This window comes from Pungitius pungitius, chromosome 3, assembly GCF_949316345.1.
Source record: "Pungitius pungitius chromosome 3, fPunPun2.1, whole genome shotgun sequence".
Lineage (NCBI taxonomy): Eukaryota > Metazoa > Chordata > Actinopteri > Perciformes > Gasterosteidae > Pungitius > Pungitius pungitius.
Window position 1 is genome coordinate 6,137,220 of NC_084902.1, and position 19,439 is coordinate 6,156,658.

The 19,439-nt window shown below is 44.9% G+C and overlaps 1 protein-coding gene across 2 annotated transcripts in view; it reads right to left on the minus strand.

Annotated features, from left to right (window-relative positions):
- Window positions 1-19,439, minus strand: part of LOC119212439 (cGMP-dependent 3',5'-cyclic phosphodiesterase) — a 111,217-nt gene that overhangs the window by 75,209 nt on the left and 16,569 nt on the right. Inside the window, exon 1 of one of the 2 annotated variants that reach the window (XM_037462847.2) lies at window positions 6,009-6,189. The exons of the other annotated variant lie outside the window; for it this stretch is intronic. Coding sequence (XP_037318744.2) covers window positions 6,009-6,034 — 26 coding nt within the window. The 5' untranslated portion in view covers window positions 6,035-6,189. Of the gene's footprint in view, window positions 1-6,008; window positions 6,190-19,439 lie in introns of those variants that run through there. 2 annotated transcript variants of the gene reach the window in all.

Sequence of the window (19,439 nt, forward strand, 5' to 3'; positions counted from 1 at the left end):
GACGCACACAAACACACAACACACGCACCACCAAAACATCACTTCAGAACAACACTGCTGCGTAATTTAGCTGACCAGAGTATTGATTGGGTTTGTGATTAAAACAGGGACAGTTTTCTTTTTTTTTTTTTTTGCTCAAATCCAATCAACACACACGTGTGATCGCTTAGTCAATGCTCAGCTACACACACGCACAAACACACACACACACGCACACACACACGCACACAGTGAGACAGCATGAATAACTACAGTGAAGAAGAGCAACATCATTAGCAAGCCATGAACCATGAATTTGATGAGCATACAGCCAGTAACCTTGGTCTGCTGTGTGTGTGTGTGTGTGTGTGTGTGTGTGTGTGTGTGTGTGTGTGTGTGTGTGTGCATGAACAAAGGGTATATCAACATATAGATGTTGTGTTTTTATGTGACGCTGTATAAGACTCTGATTGAAAGTGTCTATATGTACGTAAATCTCTTTTTGTGTGTGTGTGTGTGTGTGTGTGTGCGTGTGACATCCTGACCCCTATAAAGCAGCGGAATGATTGAAAGGTCTGAATGGTGAAAGTGCACTCAGGGGAATAGGGCTAATCTACATAATGGTGGAGCTATATTAACGGTATCCTAATGCACACACGCACGCACACGTGCGCACACCCACACACTAACACACACACGCGCGCACACACGCACACACATAGGTGTCATTTGAACAAAAGCGTTTCTCATCCCCCACACAACCAGTTTTACTCCTGCTGAAAGCTGGAAAATGCTGCAAAGGAAACAAATCATTAGTGCGTTTATTTGAATTTCACAAGCTCGTAATTGAACCGTTTTGTTACATTTTTTTATTAAAGGACACATTTTAATGCAGGTTTAAGTACATCTTTTTTTATTTTACCCGTGCCTTCAGATTTAATGATGAAAGCCTGTCTTTGTGACATGAGTCTTTGTGACATGACATGCATGTAATGCACTGGGTCTCTTTTGCTTCATTTCAGCTCGAAAGCGATGTGCAAACTCTTTGACATCACAGCAGTTCCGCATCTTGAGGTAGCTGCTGCAATTTGTCAATTAATCATAATACACACTAAACAGATTTTTTATGTTGTGTCAAGTTGTGTTAAGGTTGTTTTTTGTTTCATTCATACGATACAAAAGCCACAAGCTGCTTTTAGGTGGACGGCGCGCAGCAAAAAACAACAAGATTACCTGTCGGATTCCCTTCGGAACCGTCAATGATAAAAAAATCTATTGCACTTACAGAACGGTAGACTGCCTTGGATAAAAGTGTTCACCACATGGTGTAAGACCAACATCTTAGAGAAAAGTGTGTTCGAGTGTGTGTGTGCTTATTGTTACTGTTAATAATTAATCTCCTTAAACAAAACATGCAGTACAACAACAGCCGGAAAGCGACAATGACACACCCTTCTTTGGAAAGTCACGCAGGCGATCACACAGCCGACAGCGGGGCTGCACTGTTTGTATTGATAACCTATTTCAACTCTGCGATGCAATTGTAGAACTGAGCGTACTCCGTCAGGCACGGCCCTTCCAAACAACGCAACAAGCATTAATGCCCCGAAGAACTGAACCAGGTCCAAACCCGACGCCTCCTCAAAAACCCGACATTACACAAACGTGTTCACCTGGTAGTCAAACACTTCATTTGATAGATGAACGGGATATGCTTCATTGAATTAAAAACATTATCTTCAATTTGTGTGAAGGGCAGCCGCGTAGCCCGGACGCCATCCTGAAAAAAAAAAAAAATTAGACGTGTTTTTCCAAGCAACGGTCTTCAAATGACTCAGAACTTTTCCGGCACTGCAGAATGTGCCTCATTCACACCTAAATTTCAAGGTAGCCGCGTGGGCTCCTCAAACGAAAAGCTACGAGCCACGTTTCTCCTCTGCTGCAGCATCCATGCAAAGTGTCGGGACATAACAAGACCTTTCTGACTCCTATTCATCAGAAATCACAAAGCTGCTACACGTCACCATTTTCAAAGGGTGGTTGGTTGTTGCTATGCGAGTTAGAACGTTAGCAACCTGAACAGTTTGCAAGCCAGTTTCCATACCAACATGCCCTGTCTCCTAGCCGTGGTCCATCTCAGCAGCATGGAGAAGTGAGTCGAGGCAAATGAGAGGTTGAGAAATTGGAAAAGAGGAGAGGAGATTGCTCTTTAGAAATCTCTATGTGCTCCTCTGCAGTTTAGAAACCCCACCTGCTAAGCTGCACCTTACTGTGGGTTCAGCGTTTATCCAATTGGAGGCTATTAGGCAAGTTTTTGTCTTCAAAGTACATTTACAGTAATTTTTTCAATTTTGACTCAGCTTGGTTGAATTCGGGTTCCTAAGTGCTAGAACACTGGAAGGGAAGCTGCGGTGCACTTAATGGGGAGGGGATCATTAGCTCAGCACGCGGAGCAATGATGATAAAACTAACGGCTTGGGGAAGGTTTACGTGTTTTTGGGCACAGGGCCTGCTAAAGAGGGCGAGCCAATGACAAAAAGGGTCCTGATGCCTCTGCTCTATGATCCGTCGTTCATCGCTGGTTTGACCAAGGACTCCCAAACAATCAGGACCACGTAACTGATCCCCTGATCCATGTGAAGGTCACTGCCTCTCACTGCTAACGCAGACGGCCTCTGAGTGGATTTACAGCTTCAGCACCGTTATAATCACCATAATGAAAGACTTGAGGCCCGGGCAATTGTTGTCAATGGATAACCTCCTCAATTACTGATGTCTTTTTTGCGAAGCTAAAGCCCTGGCTACAGGTCCATCCCACCTCATTGCTCACTGGCTTCCTGATACGGCTACGCCTTACGTCACATCAAAACTGTGTGTATAAAGTACACAGAAATCTGGTTGAGGATCAAGAGACATTGGGATGTGCTTTCTGCGTCTAAAGTTTGCAACAACCTGATGTACTAAACTAGAAGAGCTGACAAATGTCTGTATTGGAGCCTTGAAGGTGTTCTTCCCTTTTAGTCCTTATTAGGTGGAGGGTGAACATGTACATGTTATGAATGACTTAACCAATACTTCATAACTCATTCTTTACAGATTAGTCAGACACCATTATAAGAACATTTGCCAGGTTGTGATGGATCCAGGTTGGTTGTGTTCCAGCATCCCCCTTCCATCTTTTTATCTATCATTTTAATAAATCAGGAGCACCCCTCCAATGGGCCTTGATGGATGCAGGTTAGAGCCACTGCCAACTTCATTACTAAATGTGTTCCTTACCTTCTACTGTGCCATTGTGTCTGCACGTTTAGGACATAGTAAGTCATTAATAAATCATTTCTAAAGCAATTCATCAAGTCTGCAGTCGTAACTGATAGTAAGCTGGTGATAATGGAATTATTTCCTGAAGGAAAGTGGTCAAATGATCCACTGGAGGGGTCACCTGATGAACTAAAGGCCATAGGAGGAGGACACACAGTCAAGACGATTCCTTCACAGCCTGGCAGCCAAAAATGTGTTCATGCTAATGGTTATCTAGTCCATAAAGTATTAAGAAATGACTTACTAACCCTAATAATGCCGCACCATTCCAATAGAGACTTCACAAGGAGTGTCTCGCTGACAGGTGGCAGAGGCCAAGTACCTGCGAGGGACTGATCAGTCTGCTGTTGTCCCGCCTGCCCATTGAGTTGATGGGTACTATGCAGGACAGAGTTTGTGTCTCCCAGTACGTTCCCAGAATAATCTTTATCAACACAAACGTGCCGTGTGTCCGTGTGGAAAGGAGAGGCCGAGTTAGCCGCTTCCTTCCCCAGAAACAATGCTCGGGCACGCCCATCGTGGCCGCGCAGCGCCAGCTAGAGCGCTCAAAAGGTGTCTCTGTAACGGGAACACGCTACAAAGAGTAAACACGCTCACACAAACAGAGGTCACATGGAAAGGCAAGTGAGGGCTGCGGATAAATGTCCAGCAGTGAGAAAAGGTACAAAAAGAGAACAAGGTAGAAGGAGGCCGGAACAGAAAACACACAGCGAGAGAGAGAGAGGGAGAGAGAGAGAGAGAGAGAGAGAGGGAGAGAGAGAGAGAGAGAGAGAGAGAGCTGAAAGAAAACGCTGCAGCAAAGAAAAACAGCTGTAAGAAAAAGAGCTGGACAAATAATAGAAGGAGAGAAGCTATGCAGGGGCAGAGGGAAAAAGAAGGAGAACCACAGGAACACAGCAGCAAGTAAACACAACACAACCTTTTCTGTCCCGCCCTCTCTGTGCTCTCCCTTTCTATTCAATTTCTTCATTCTACACTAACAGCTAATGAGGTGTGGGGGCAACGGGGTGTGTGCAATGTGTGTTTGGGAATGCAAACTTAATATTCTTGTGATACGTGTGCACTAGCATTTGCCCGTCTCTGCATATGCATGCACCTGTTAGTAACCAGATAGATTGGACAAAGACTGTCTGCATAAATGATTACCGCCGTGCTCTTTAGCTCTTCATTTCTCCAATCTAACTGGTTCAACCAATCAGAACGCACCAACCCAAGAGTCCTGTTGAGAATGCTGAATAGATGCTACAAGTGGTAATGACAATGACAGTTGGTGTGTGTGTGTGTGTGTGTGTGTGTGTGTGCGTGTGTGTATGAGCGTGAAATAAGCACACTCTGTCCGATTTGTTGCTATGGCAGCCAATCTTCCCGAGATGCAAAAATCATGTAAACCCACAATTTCCTCTCTTCAATGAAGCAATGAATGCAGTGACCCTGGCGTGCTCACACGCACGCACACACACACACGCACACACACACACACTACTTCTGAAAGAGCAAAGTCAACCCTTTGTGCGAGATGGTGCCTCAGAACAAACCTCAGCAACTAAACTTTTAAAACTGAATAGCAGTGCTTTCAAAAGACAAATCCGTACAGCATATGTGGGATGAAATCCATAATCTCATCCTGCAACAAAAACAACGTCAGTTTTAGACCTTTTATTGGCAAGCAAAACAGTTTTTTTTATCCAAGAGAGAGAATTATTCAATTCTGTAGCAACACTTGGGAAATATCAGGTAGGAATTCTCCTTACATGTAAAATAATGATGCAATATATTTAACAACCCCCGAGGCAGATGGGGCAAAGACAGACACCAGGATGTTGATAGATTGTGCAATCCAACAGTTGAAAGGTTTATGGTACATCGAGATAAAACGGGAGATGTTTGGAAAGTAGGAGTAGTGAGCAGTGGTAATAATTAAAAGGGAAAGCTAGCCAATGTGGTGGAGCTTTTTATCCAGTGTCCATTGGATGCAAAATCATATAATCAAATAATCAATACCAAAATTGACTTAATGTTTTTGTTATAAATCCCTCAACGGGATTTATTTTCTATTTAGAAGAGAGATAAGATGTTTTAAACAGACAAATAAATAAAAGCAACAAGTGATATGCAATTAAAACAAATATTTTGAATTCCTTTTTTGAAAACTGACTAAAAGATGATTTAGAGCAGAATATTATATGAATTACGAATCAATGCCGGCAGGTTAATTAATAAGCCAAATTGATATATTCCACTCTAAATGAAGGATTAAGAATTCTGATCATTTAAATCCTCTGAGGCTTGTATAAATGTTTGTTCCAGCACAGATGGGTGTGCGGCTGAATGCTGCCCTGCTGTGGGAGAGCAAGTGGACTCCGAGTGGAGAGTAAGGACACAAAATTGTAGGCGCACCGAGGAAAGAAAGGCGGCCATTTCATTAGTTTCAGCACGAAAGAAAGAAAGTCCTTTGAAGCTGTGTCGCAGGCGTCAGTCAACAGGTAAGCACAAAAGGAACGCAATCCAGGCCTGAATACACAACGACAATTATGGGCGCGCCATAACACACACACACACACACACACACTGCCTCAGTGTGTCAGCAACATGACAGTTGGACACACACACACACACACAGACCTAAGTAAACAGACATCAGTCACACATTTGACGTTGCTCTGGATTCTTACAGCGTTTTCTCACTTTCGCTCTTCTTTCCTTCCTACCTTCCTTCCTTCTTCCCTTTCTTCATTCCTTCCTTTCTCCCCTCATTTGTCTCCTTTCTTTTGTCCCTTTCTTTTCTGTGAGTGTTCTCGCTGCAGGTGCGCTGCTGTCAGAGCGCCCCCAAGTGTACAAATACATAAACTACTCTCAGAGGTGCAGTGGCTTGACATCGTCCCACCGAAAATCAAATGAGACGCATCTAAATCACAACATTCTGGAGGAGTCTGATCTGCATTTAAACTCAATGTATGACTGGATTTTATGTATAATCCTATTTGCGCTTTTGCTTTTTCTCTTTCCTTTCCAACCATGTCTTACATCTTAAGAAAAGAAATGATTATCTGCTGTGTGCTCTACATTTTAATCACTGAATTTGTAACCTTAAGCGGTTATCATGACAGAAAATCCCCACAGCACCTGAACACAGCGTGCACCAGTGCTCTCATTCTCAGTTTGCGCTTTGCTTTAGGAAGACTGACGAGCACGACGTAAACCAATGTTTTCAATTGTTCTTGACAATCCCTCTCGAGGGAGCAGTAATCATGCGCTGACTTCACCTGTACGCTCTCCATCAGCAGCTCTCCTCTCGCACACTCACCCTTACGATCAAACACCTTGTCCCCAAATAAACAAGGAAAAGGCAAAAGAAAAAGGCAGGCAACCCATGTGAGGGTACAAGTAGGCCAGACCCACAGTGCGGCGCGCTGGCGCTCACACGGAGAACGCACGTGCCGACTCCCTTTCCTGCATTTTAATCTCCTCTCCTCTTTGTTCACGTTACAGTCTCTTCATCTTAGCGGCATTTTCTCCCGGGTGAACCTGATCGACTCTGACGTGGGTACCGCGAGAGCGTGAGATCTGCCGCGTTTCCGCCTACATACATGCGCTCGTATGCATCTGTGTGCATGTTGGATGTATTCTCAGTCAGCGGGAGCTCGCTCCAGCACGTCGGTGTTTCTATGGCAGCGCGTGCTGAGCCGGATGACCTTTCAGTTCAGTTAATCACAATAAAAGGTGAGTATCTCGTTACACAACCTTGAATGGGGAAGTTTGAGAGAACTTATGTTTTCGGGTCATCTTTTGTTATTTGGATATTGGAGGATCAACCAATCAGCCGGCTGGGAACCAGCTGTTCTAATACAACCACAGATATCAAAGGAATAGACATCGGTGGATAAACAATGAAGCAGAGTATTTTTCCTACACAACGTTGCACGGCAAAGGCCCAGCATTTCGTCCACCGCCAGTTTGAGTGTTTCTCTAAGAATACAGTTCAGATGGTACTCGGTAGTGTGTACCAGATTACATTTTGAGAGCGACATCCTCAATCCTGAACATCACGGAGATTAAGGATAAGAGACGTGATTCTGCTCCATGATTAAAACGCTTTATCTCATGATCACTGCAGCCAGGCCCTGCCCGCGGCACTCAGCGTTAAAGTACTGACAAAGTGTGATAGAGAGCGAGGATACGTGTGTGTGTGTGTGTGTGTGCGCGCGTAACACTCGATCTGAATGTCCGATCTCCTCATCACTGCCAAGGAAATTTGCCTGTCACGTCCTCCCTCTCTCTCCCCCCCCCCCCCCCCCTCTGCACCTCTCTTCATGTCCCTCTCTTTCTGTTCACACCCTTAAAGATGGCACTAAACACACAATTCTATTTTCTGTTAGTAACACGGTCCCCACTCGATGTGTAGAAGCCATTCCACTACATTTGTATTGTGCATATGAAACTGCCTTTTCTGTTGATTTATTTGTGATGATTTAATGATGACGTCAGGGGGCGTCGGCTATTTAAATGTCACCTGTGTAAGGCCAGGTGTGTTTTTCTATTTTGAGGGCGGAAGGAGACACTATTTTTTGACCGCATTACGCATTACGCATTACGAGTTGAATTCTCCGTCTATTTATGAGTGTGATTTATGTTGTTTTGACCGAACCATGAATAAAGGAATATCGAAGTGACAATACGAGCCAAATGCGCGTTGATTTTACCGACCGCTCCTACATCAAGTCAAAAAATATCTCATCCGAACGCGAGGAAGGAACGCCAGGCAAGGTGGAAGTGAACAGGCTGTCCCGGGAGTCACGTCGTCTTGGATTGATCTGGACTGCGGCCAGAATCCGATCTCACCGGTACCGTGAGTAAACGAGCGTATGCGCTGTTTTCCGAACCTGGTTACGATCAAACATTAAAACCGACAGAAGGAACCAAAGGAAACGTTCAATAACAACAAATAAATCCATAAAATGCCTATAAATTACGAGATCACTTAAAGACACCGCGTATCAAACAAAGCACGGCCGCGCGCACGAATAAGTAAAATTAAATAAAGACGTAACTGAAACATTCAAGAATATTGACAGCTGACGCTGAAAACCGAAATAATGGCAGAAGGAACCGAACGGGGAGTCACGGAAGCCGGTATGAGTGAGACGGATACGGCACAACAAAATAAAGCGTTTAAATCATTGAGCGCCACACGTAGAGGAAAACTCTCCCACTGTACTCGGAAAATGAATGAAATAAAATTAATGATGAAAGAAGGTGCCGATGTTCATAATGTTAATGAAAGTGCAAATGAATTTATAAGATTGCTGGAGGAATTTAAATTGTGTCATGAATCTGTTCAGATTCTGCTGCCTGAGGAAGCAAGAAGGAATGAAAGTTTGGACTGGTATGATCCAAAAATTGCAGATTATGACGTTTTCCTGACTGATGTGGATCAATGGAAAAGGGCTCAGCCCGACCCACATTCTCTGCTGGATGTTGGAGACAGTGTCTCACAGACTGGCTCACGACGCTCCAGAGGTTCCAATTCTTCATCTATGGTTTCAGCACGCATGAAGATAGCTGCAGACAAAGCTGCTCTGCAGGCCAGAGCTAAAGCTCTGAAAAGGAAACACGAACTGGAAAAGGAAAAGCTTGAGCTGGGGTTAAAAATGGAATCCCTGGATCTGGAGGCAGATATTGCTGCAGCTGATGCAAGGTTAAAGGCTCTAGAAGAATTCGAAAGTGACGACGCATCAGAATCCGGAAAAGAAATGGAAGAACAGATAGAGGCATCTGACAAAAGAGGAGATCTAACACAAATGGAGTCTGCACGGATAGGAACCATACCGAAAAGATCCTTACAAGGAATAATGCATACTCTGAATCCAACATTGACTGGAATCTCAAAAGGACCTGAGCAACCACCAAGGGTGACAGCAAACCCTCACACACACAGAGCTGTGGTTTCTGACCGACCACACAGAAGAGGCGAAGCCACACCCAGAAGTGAAACACCTCAGAGCATAGATCTCACAAACATTCTACAAAGACAGACAGACTTGACAGATTTGCTAGTGATACAGCAGAAAGAGTCTAAACTCCCCCAAAGAGAGGTGCCGACGTTTGACGGCAATCCTCTCACCTTTAGATCATTTATGAAGGCTTTTAAGCACAACATCGAGGATAAAACCAACAGTAATGAGGACCGACTGTACTTTCTGGAACAATATACTGTTGGACAGCCAAAGGAGCTAGTTCAAAGCTGCTTTCACATGAACGCCAGGACTGGCTATGAGGAAGCAAAGCGCCTGCTTAAATATCACTTTGGTGATGATTTCAAAGTAATTTCTGCATATATCGAAAAGGCCTTAAACTGGAACCAAATACGTACAGATGATGGAAAGGCACTTCATAGCTACGCCCTCTATCTAAAAGGCTGTGGTAATGCAGTTCAGAACCTCTCATACATGTCAGAGTTGGACTCACCATCTAACATGAAAAGACTTGTTTTCAAACTCCCATTTAAACTCCGAGAGACATGGCGGTCTACTGTGTGTGACATCACGGAAAGAACACACCAGAGACCTACATTTAATGACCTTGTCCTCTTTCTGGAAAGGCAGGTCAGAATCATCCAAGATCCCGTCTTCGGGGATATCCAAGACCCTACCGGAAGCATAAACAGCAGAACATTCAAAGGAGACCAACAGTATACAAGACCTAGCAGCAAGAAAAGCTTTGCTACAACTGTCATGCCCAAAACAGAAACCCACATGAACACTAATGCACAGGAGAGGCCGGAGAGGCCAGAGGGCATCCGTAAACCAATGGACGCCTTCATCAAACCTTGTGCCTTCTGTAACGGAGATCATGTGATGGAAACATGTGAAATAATAACAAAGATTCCCCACAAAGAGAAAGTTGAGCTACTGAAGAAAAATGGACTCTGCTTTGCCTGCCTGGTCAAAGGTCATATGAGTAAAGAATGCAAGAAACGTCTCACATGTCGTTCCTGTGAGAAAAAACACCCCACTGTGTTACATATAGATAACTTTACTCCAGGAGACAATAGGCCGGTAGCTAAGTGGGATTCAGACACCAGGAGCAAGTGGATGGCTAAGGTTTCTTCTGCAGCACAAATTGCTATGGTGTCATCAACAGCACAAAAGTGGGGCAGAACCACAGATCATAGATTAGCAGTAGTACCTGTAAAAATAAAGGCACACAAAGGCAGCCGTTTGATAGAGACGTATGCATTCCTAGATCCCGGAAGCACTGCTACCTTTGTCACAGAAAACCTGATGGAACAGTTGTCCGTCAGAGGAAAGAAAACCGAAATATTACTCAGAACGATGGGTCATGAAAAACCTGTGAAAACCCACGTAATAAGAGGACTGGAGGTATGCAGCTTGGAAGGCAACAGCTTCATAGAACTTCCTGAAGTCTTCACACAAAATGCCATCCCTGTCAGTCAAGAAAACATCCCGACAGAAACGGACATAAAGGGAATTCCCTACTTAAATGAGGTCCACATAAAACCCATCAAAGCAGAAGTAGGCCTATTGATCGGTACAAATGTTCCACAGGCTATGGAGCCACTGAGAGTGATCAATAGCCAAGGCAAGGGGCCCTATGCAGTCCTTACATGCCTAGGTTGGACTATAAATGGACCTCTCTGCAGCACTGCACCTATGGATGAGGACGGCCGGCCACGGATAGCATCCAATAGAATATCAGTAGCCAAGCTAGAAGAGCTTCTAAGACACCAATACAACCAAGACTTTTCAGAGTTGGCCTACAATGAAAAACAAGAGCACTCATTTGAAGACAAGAAATTCTTGCATGTGATGAACAGCTCAGTCAAAAGGAAAGATGGCCACTACGAAATACGACTTCCTTTCCGTCAGGATAACATCAGTATGCCAAACAACAGGAAGGTGGCGGAACAAAGAGTATTGAATCTTGCCCGTAGATTCCAGAAAGACGAATCCTTTCGGAAAGACTATAATGGCTTCATGTGTGACGTCCTGAGGAAAGGGCATGCAGAAAGAGTGCCAGAGGAACAACTCTCCCGGAAAGACGGACGACTGTGGTATATTCCTCACCATGGTGTCTACCACAAAAGAAAAAAGACTATCCGGGTGGTGTTCGACTGCACCTCTTCATTCCAAGGAACTTCCTTAAATCGTGAGCTGTTGCCGGGTCCTGACCTTACGAACACACTATTGGGTGTACTCCTCAGATTCCGACAGGAACCAGTGGCAGTGATGGGGGACATTGAAGGAATGTTCCATCAAGTAAGAATACCAAAGCATGATGTGGACTTCCTCAGATTCCTGTGGTGGCCAGATGGCGACACCAACCAACCGCTAGCAGAATACCGGATGACTGTGCATCTCTTCGGAGCAGTCTCATCACCGAGCTGTGCCAATTTTGCACTGAAGCGGACAGCTGATGACAACGAAGGAAAGTGTAGCACTGATGCTCTAAACACCATTCGCCAAAACTTTTACGTAGACGACTGTCTGAAATCTGTCCCAAACGAGAGCCAAGCCATCCGTCTGGTGAAAGAGCTTCGATCAGTCTGCACCACAGGTGGATTTAAACTCACCAAATGGACCAGTAACAGTCGTGCAGTCCTTGCCTCTGTTCCAGTGGAGGAGAGAGCAAAGGCAGTCAAAGATCTAGACCTCGACAAAGACAAATTGCCCATCGAAAGGGCCCTCGGCATGCGATGGGACATTGAGTCAGACACTTTCTTCTTTTCAATCACCCCAAAACAACCATCAGTAACACGCAGAAGCATTCTATCGGTGTTGAACTCTGTATACGACCCCCTAGGTTTCATAGCGCCAGTCATGCTGACAGGAAGAGGAATACTGCAGGACCTGTGCAAGCTAAATTGTGGATGGGATGAAACAATACCAACTGCTTACACAGAGAGATGGACGGAATGGCTAAAAGATCTTAACCTGATTTCCAACCTAAGAATCAGGAGATGCCTTAAGCCACAAGATTCCGAGGTTGTTAGAGCACAGATGCACCACTTCTGCGACGCAAGTGAGCGAGGTTACGGGACAGTCAGCTACTTGAAACACGGCAGTAAAGTTGGACTACCTCACATAATGTTTTTGATTGGGAAATCAAGAGTTGCACCCTTAAAGGTGGTGACAATTCCACGTCTAGAGCTTGCTAGTGCAGTTCTCGCTGCTAGGATGGACAGGATGCTGAGGAGAGAGCTCGAGTTAATCCTCGAGGACTCAGTCTTTTGGACCGACAGTACCGCTGTCTTAAAATACATCCAAAATGACGCCAGAAGGTTTCAAACCTATGTAGCCAACCGAGTGTCCACTATTCGGGATCTGACACACAAATTCCAATGGCGCCACATAAAGACAGAACTCAACCCCGCAGATATGGCATCAAGAGGAATAAAAACAGAGAAGTTCATTCAAGAAGGACATTGGCTGAGTGGTCCAAATTTCCTGATGCAACCGGAAACTGACTGGCCAGTGATTCAAGTACCACCCATGCTGTATGACAGTGACCCGGAGGTCAAGAAGGTGGCCATGGCTTTCACTACAAGTATACTGCAAAATGAAAGGCCACTGACTCGTTTTATTGAGCACTTCTCATCATGGAACAAATTGATCCGATCATCAGCCTGGATCTTAAAAATCAAAGAAGCTCTGAGACGAAAGAAAATGACTAACACGTACGGAACCAGGTCGCAGCTGTCCGTGGAGGATTTAGCCAAGGCAGAGCAATCACTTGTGTCTTATGTCCAACAACAATCCTTCAAAGATGAGGTGACCTCTCTACAAAGGGGCTTACCAATAAAGACAAACAGTAGGATCTATAGACTAGATCCCATCCTCCAACATGGAATCCTGAGAGTCGGAGGCAGACTAAGTAAGCTGGCAATGCCAGAGGAAACCAAACATCCTGCTATTCTACCCAAGGACAACCACCTGTCAAAGCTACTACTACATCACACTCACACCTCGATGGCTCATTGTGGAAGAAATCAACTTATCGCAAAACTCAGGACAAAATACTGGATTCTAAGAGTAAATTCTGCTGCAAGAAAGATAACAAGGGACTGTGTACTTTGCAGGAGATGGCATGGCACAGCAATGACACAAAAAATGTCCGACCTACCGCTACACAGGATAACACCTGATTTGCCGCCCTTCACCCATACAGGACTAGACTACTTCGGGCCCATAGAAGTCAAGCGCGGCCGCAGCAAACTAAAACGGTACGGAGCCTTGTTTACGTGCCTAGCAAGCAGAGCTGTACATCTGGAGATGGCCTACTCAATGGATACAGACTCATGCATTTCTGCACTGCGAAGATTCATCTGCAGACGAGGCCAAGTGAAAGAAATTGTTTCCGATAACGGCACTAATTTTGTCGGGACTGAACGAGAGCTTCGAGAAGCACTTACACACCTTGACCTCAGCAAGATCCAGCATTCGATGCACGCTGAAGGTATCAAATGGACATTCAACCCACCATATGGTGCCCATCATGGAGGCGTATGGGAACGACTCATCCGGATAATAAAAAAGAACCTCTACTCCATCACAAGAGAACAGATCCTGGATGACGAGAGTCTCCAAACAGCTCTATGTGAAGTAGAGGCAATCATGAATGACCGGCCCATCACAGTCTTATCCCAAGATGCAAAAGATCCAGAACCTCTGACACCCAACCACCTGCTTCAAATGAAGCGAATGCCGACTCTTCCACCTGGACTCTTCGACAAAAGTGATACCTATTCCAGACGAAGATGGAAGCAGACTCAGTATATAGCGGATCTTTTCTGGAAACGCTGGATACGAGAGTACCTCCCATTGCTACAGGAGAGACAGAAATGGAATAAGATCAAAAGGAACCTAAAGCATGGAGACATAGTGCTGATCATCGATGAAAGCTCACCACGCAACTCCTGGCCTATGGGCCGAATCACGGAAACCTTTCCCGACAAAAGGGGACATGTACGTCGTGTCAAGATCAGGACACAAAATGGCACCTTGGAAAGGCCCATCACGAAGCTGTGCCTTCTACAAGACATGCCCTGATTAGATCCTCGAATAAACTTTTCCCCCTTTTTTTTTTTTTTTTTTTCTTCGACCCTTGAGAGAACTCATTTTCCTTTTCTCAAAAAACTTTTCGTTCACATTTTTGGAATTTTTGGAACCCGTTTTCCAAAAAGGACTATCGGAACTAAATGGATTATATTTTTGGCCTTTTTTCTTAATTCTATGAACACGAGACAAAGGACTCTAGAGAATGGTCTTCATTTGTTTAAATGTATGAATTGTCCTATACCGGTCAATTAGGGGCCGGAGTGTAGAAGCCATTCCACTACATTTGTATTGTGCATATGAAACTGCCTTTTCTGTTGATTTATTTGTGATGATTTAATGATGACGTCAGGGGGCGTCGGCTATTTAAATGTCACCTGTGTAAGGCCAGGTGTGTTTTTCTATTTTGAGGGCGGAAGGAGACACTATTTTTTGACCGCATTACGCATTACGCATTACGAGTTGAATTCTCCGTCTATTTATGAGTGTGATTTATGTTGTTTTGACCGAACCATGAATAAAGGAATATCGAAGTGACAATACGAGCCAAATGCGCGTTGATTTTACCGACCGCTCCTACACGATGGGATTGATGATGTGTTTCTGCTTTTTGTGACCCTTCAATGCTTCCCCTCGTCTCCGTACCGACACCTGTTTCCAGAGAGACACTTGCTCAATTAGACACACACACACACACACACACCTTCATCTTTATCAGTCAGTGATCAAGGCGATGACAAAAGAAAATGCTAGAGACCTGCTGTCTCCATGGTAACATGGTCATAATAACCTTTTTCTCTCCTCTTGGTAAAAACAGACCTCATTCTCTCCCGACACCTTCGTCTAGCACCACCCCATCATCTTCCTTTATCTCATCTGTCCTCCAACTTTCTCTTCTCCCCCCATGCCCTTGTTTTCCATCTTTTTCCTTTCATTAGGGAGGAAAGACAGAGGAATTGCATTTCTTTGCATTTTTTGCCGCAACTCCAGCCGCAAGTACCAGTCAGTTTTTCTCTTTAACTTCTTTCCTGCATGTGCACTTTCAGGCCTGAAACAACACACGTAGAGATGGAGACATGTGAGACGCCAAAAGACAGGTGGACAGAAATCACAGACAATGCAGAGAAGGATTTATTTTAAAGCGAAATAAAAAACATTATTTTGATGGGCTCTCCTGGTGTACTATGCATTACGACACCCCAACGTGCAATACACTGGGATGTAATACTTTGTCTATTTTCACTGCAGCATATTAAGGGCTGTGTGTCGGCAGGAATAGAGATAGAGATTACCATTCAATATATTATGATGTATCGCAATATTGTAATCGAGGCATTATATTGGGATTTCTTATTATCTTTTTATTACGTAAGTCTTGAACTTAAACCCCCATCATGCGAAGAATCTTTCAGCTTTATTTCCAGATTCACTTTTAAGAATCAATACAGTGTCACAAAACATACTTACGCAATACCAAAGTGTTTTGCCATTTGCTCTCAGGATCTCTGGAATAAATCTGTTTTGCTGCATTGAACCGGCCCACATGTCCCATTCATTCCCGTCACGGTCGCTGTTATCTATTCATACATCACATATCTCTCATAACGAACCACACCGCTGTACATGCTGTGAAGCTACCACTGAGCTGGGTCTAAAGTCAGTTTGATCCATCTCTGGAACGGCATTGGTGTGACTCGTGGGTCGGGATCACACTAACACCCGCAGCTGTTGGGTGTCGTTTGTTGAAGTAGCCCGACAGCAGGCAGAGGCGACAGGGGGGACACGGGGAGCACGTCAAACCCGATGGATTGTGCTCCGCTCCCAGGCGTTGATTTGCATACAACTGATTCGACTTTCAAATTTGAGACTGCAACTTTGCATATAGCAAGGGCAGGTTGAGAGTTCTGGATGAGGCTGCTCACTACAAATGTTTTTTTTGGATTATGAATGAGTCACTGTGTACTGTCAACTTGCAATTGGACATCGATATTTATTTTGCTTTTAATCGCAATAGTTTTAGTTTTGCCTCCTTTTCGCAAGACAATTTCTAAGTCGTTTGCACCAATTGTTTCCTTGAAAGTGACCCTGAACATGCTCTCTCATCATATTTGATGTCCACGCCTCACTCTAAGCACTCATTTCTGGCCATAACTTCACACAACGTTGCGCGTGTTGAAGTATCCGTTTCCGTAGCTGACCCCAGTTCATGAGGGTTAGTTGAACTGGTTGAACCTTCTTCATTTCTCCCGGAGTTACAGACAGTATTTAGAGTCAATCTCAACACAATAACAACAGCACCCACTGATGACACAGACAAGCATTCAATTAAATTAGCCGAATGAGAGAGAGCGTGTGTTGCTAAGAAATGATTGAACTGTCACTCTGCGTGTGTGAGGTCTCTGTATGTAAATGTATTTGTAATTATCAAGTGCAATTATGTGAAAGCTTTGTCCAGCTTTCACAAGTATTCTCTCTCTCTCTGTTATCTTTTCTCCTCCTCGCCTCCCTCTACCTTCAAAACCTCCTACTTCCCGTTATCTCCTCACCTCCCTCCCTCCCTCTCGTATATATTCACTGTTATTACTTATTCAGAGGGACTTACAAGTTAAAGCTCATCCGCAAACATGAAGCGCCGCCGCAATACCCGCCCTTAAATCACCAAATGAAACGAAGGCTGAAGTCCAAACACAAACCCCTAAAGCCACGGTTTCTTTCAACGCAGCGTCTAACCTTCACTGAACAGAGACCCCCTAATAGGTTGAGTAGTCGTTTGGATCAATAGAACAGCACCTTCATCATCACCCGTTCGGGGCTCCGCGTTGGGAGTTTAGATGAAACGTGGTGTTCTGAGCAAAGGGAAGGTCGTGATCGTCGGGGAGCGACCAGGCTCTTCGCTCACGGGCTTCCCGATGGGCCCGACGCATGCCTCACCAGCGCTGCCACAGAAGGCCGCTCAACCGGAAAAAAAAACCCAGACCGGTGCGAGCGCTCAACGCCGCCTGTTTTGCGAAAGACTAATGAATTTAGGTTCAGGGGTGTGATGTCACCGACTGCTCTAATGTGGAAATGTGCGAATTGTAGCTGGCAAGTGTAAGAACCCCCACCAGGAGGGTGGAGGAGAGGCGTAACGAGCACAGCCTCTCCACATGCCCAAACTGTTCTCGGAGGGAATCGCAATGAGCGACACCTGTTGTGGTGTTTTTCATTTGGAGCTTTTAGTGCATCTTGTGTCCCAAATCGAGCCGAGCTCACAACATAGGCATAGAGGTACATGTACATTGCTTGTTCCGTCGCACAACGGAATGACTCACAAAATACGGTGGCAGGTATTGAGTTCGCCAGTGTGGGAGGAAAACAAACAGGGGTCGCCCATCGGTGAGATTAATTACCAAGCAGCCTACAAATGTGCCTTTGATCCCTCGCAGTGATTCAGACGTCAGCCCGCCGAGGCACATTAACTACATCGCACATCTGATCTCTGTTTGTGCTTCACGAGGCTCCCTTTGCTCACTACGCTGAACAGCAGCCCGGGCAATAACATTATAAAGTCTATGAATACTTCTAATGTGGAAACACCATCGCTTTTATTCATCAGCTCATCCTGTGAACGAACCCGAATTAAACACAGCAACACTCGATGTCTGAGGGGTCCATCTTCAGATGACAAGGCAACAACAAGAAGGCAAATGCATAAAAATGTAAGACCTACAAGAATACCACACGCTGCCTGCGCTGCACTGCGTGTAGAGACGAGAAGCTGCAACAATCCATTAGATTCAACCCTCGGATGTTGTACGCGAGCCACGTCGGAGGCAAATGTTGTGGTCTTTAGAGAGTAATCAAAAGTCAGATCACACACCAGTGGACACGGTCTCTCCCCGGCATGCAGCTCGCTCCACCCACAGCGTTCAAGGGTCAACGCGGAAAACAAAGGCGCTGGAAAGCCTGCACATCAAAAAGAAGACAGCCGTCTGTCGTCTGTTGTTTTGTCTCCCATTTGCCTGACGGAAGGCCTTGCAGGTCGAAACATTGCAACAAAACATTTTGGGTAGCTTGAAAATGAATCTTTTCACGATTATGTGAAAATATTGGGCCCTTCTTTGCCTCATAAATGCCTCTGCAGTATTGCGCTGTGTGTTGAAGGATGTTTTCTACCGCTGGCTGCCGATTTGAACCAGCGTGACCCAGACCTCGACCTTCTAGAACATTATCTTTGAACTATCCACCTCCTTTCCTTATTGGGTTTACATGATCTCATCATTGTTGCACTAATCGTATTAACAGAATTTGAGTCAAACCATTATTCATGCACATGGAGTACAACCACCTCGCATTTTATCTCCCTCAATGCTGCAATTATGTCTTCACACATTGATTGTGACCGCAGACGTGCGCATGCCGTGATATCATCACTCAGCCTGTTCTCACATCGTTTACAATACAAGCAGATAAACGCATGCACGCGCACACCGTGCAGCTCATACCACGCTTCCTCTCATTAGGCTGAATGAATATGCCAGAAAGGAGAGAGGGGTGTGTGTGTGTGTGTGTGCGACCCTCTGAATAAACAGTGTGGTGGTGTTTGGAGCGATAAGGCTTCCGGCCGTCGTGTTGGTTCAGTTCCTGTGTGACGCTGGAGATAAGAGAGCAACGCCTGTGTACATACGTTTACACACGTGTGACACATCACACGCACGGGGACAAACGCACAAACGCAACTGCAAATAAAAAAAAAGGTTGAATTCAAAACCTGTGTCTAGCAGGTTCTGTTCGTCTCAAACACAACAACAAAAAAGGATAAGAGCATATCCTCCGATTGTCACAAGCTAACACTTCATCCTGACTGGAAGTGACCTCAGAGTCAACAGCTACCCAGGACAAAATCCAGAAGACAGGAAAAAGAAGGTAATGGAAATTCTCCCCCGTAATATTCAACGCTCAAATGTACTAACTTGGGGTCACTTTGTCCTTGGTTATTTTAACCTCCAGAAAAGGAAAGGAGAGACAGAAAGTGAATACCCCTTTAGATGAAATATATTTGCCTCGATTTCACTTTCCAAATAAAAG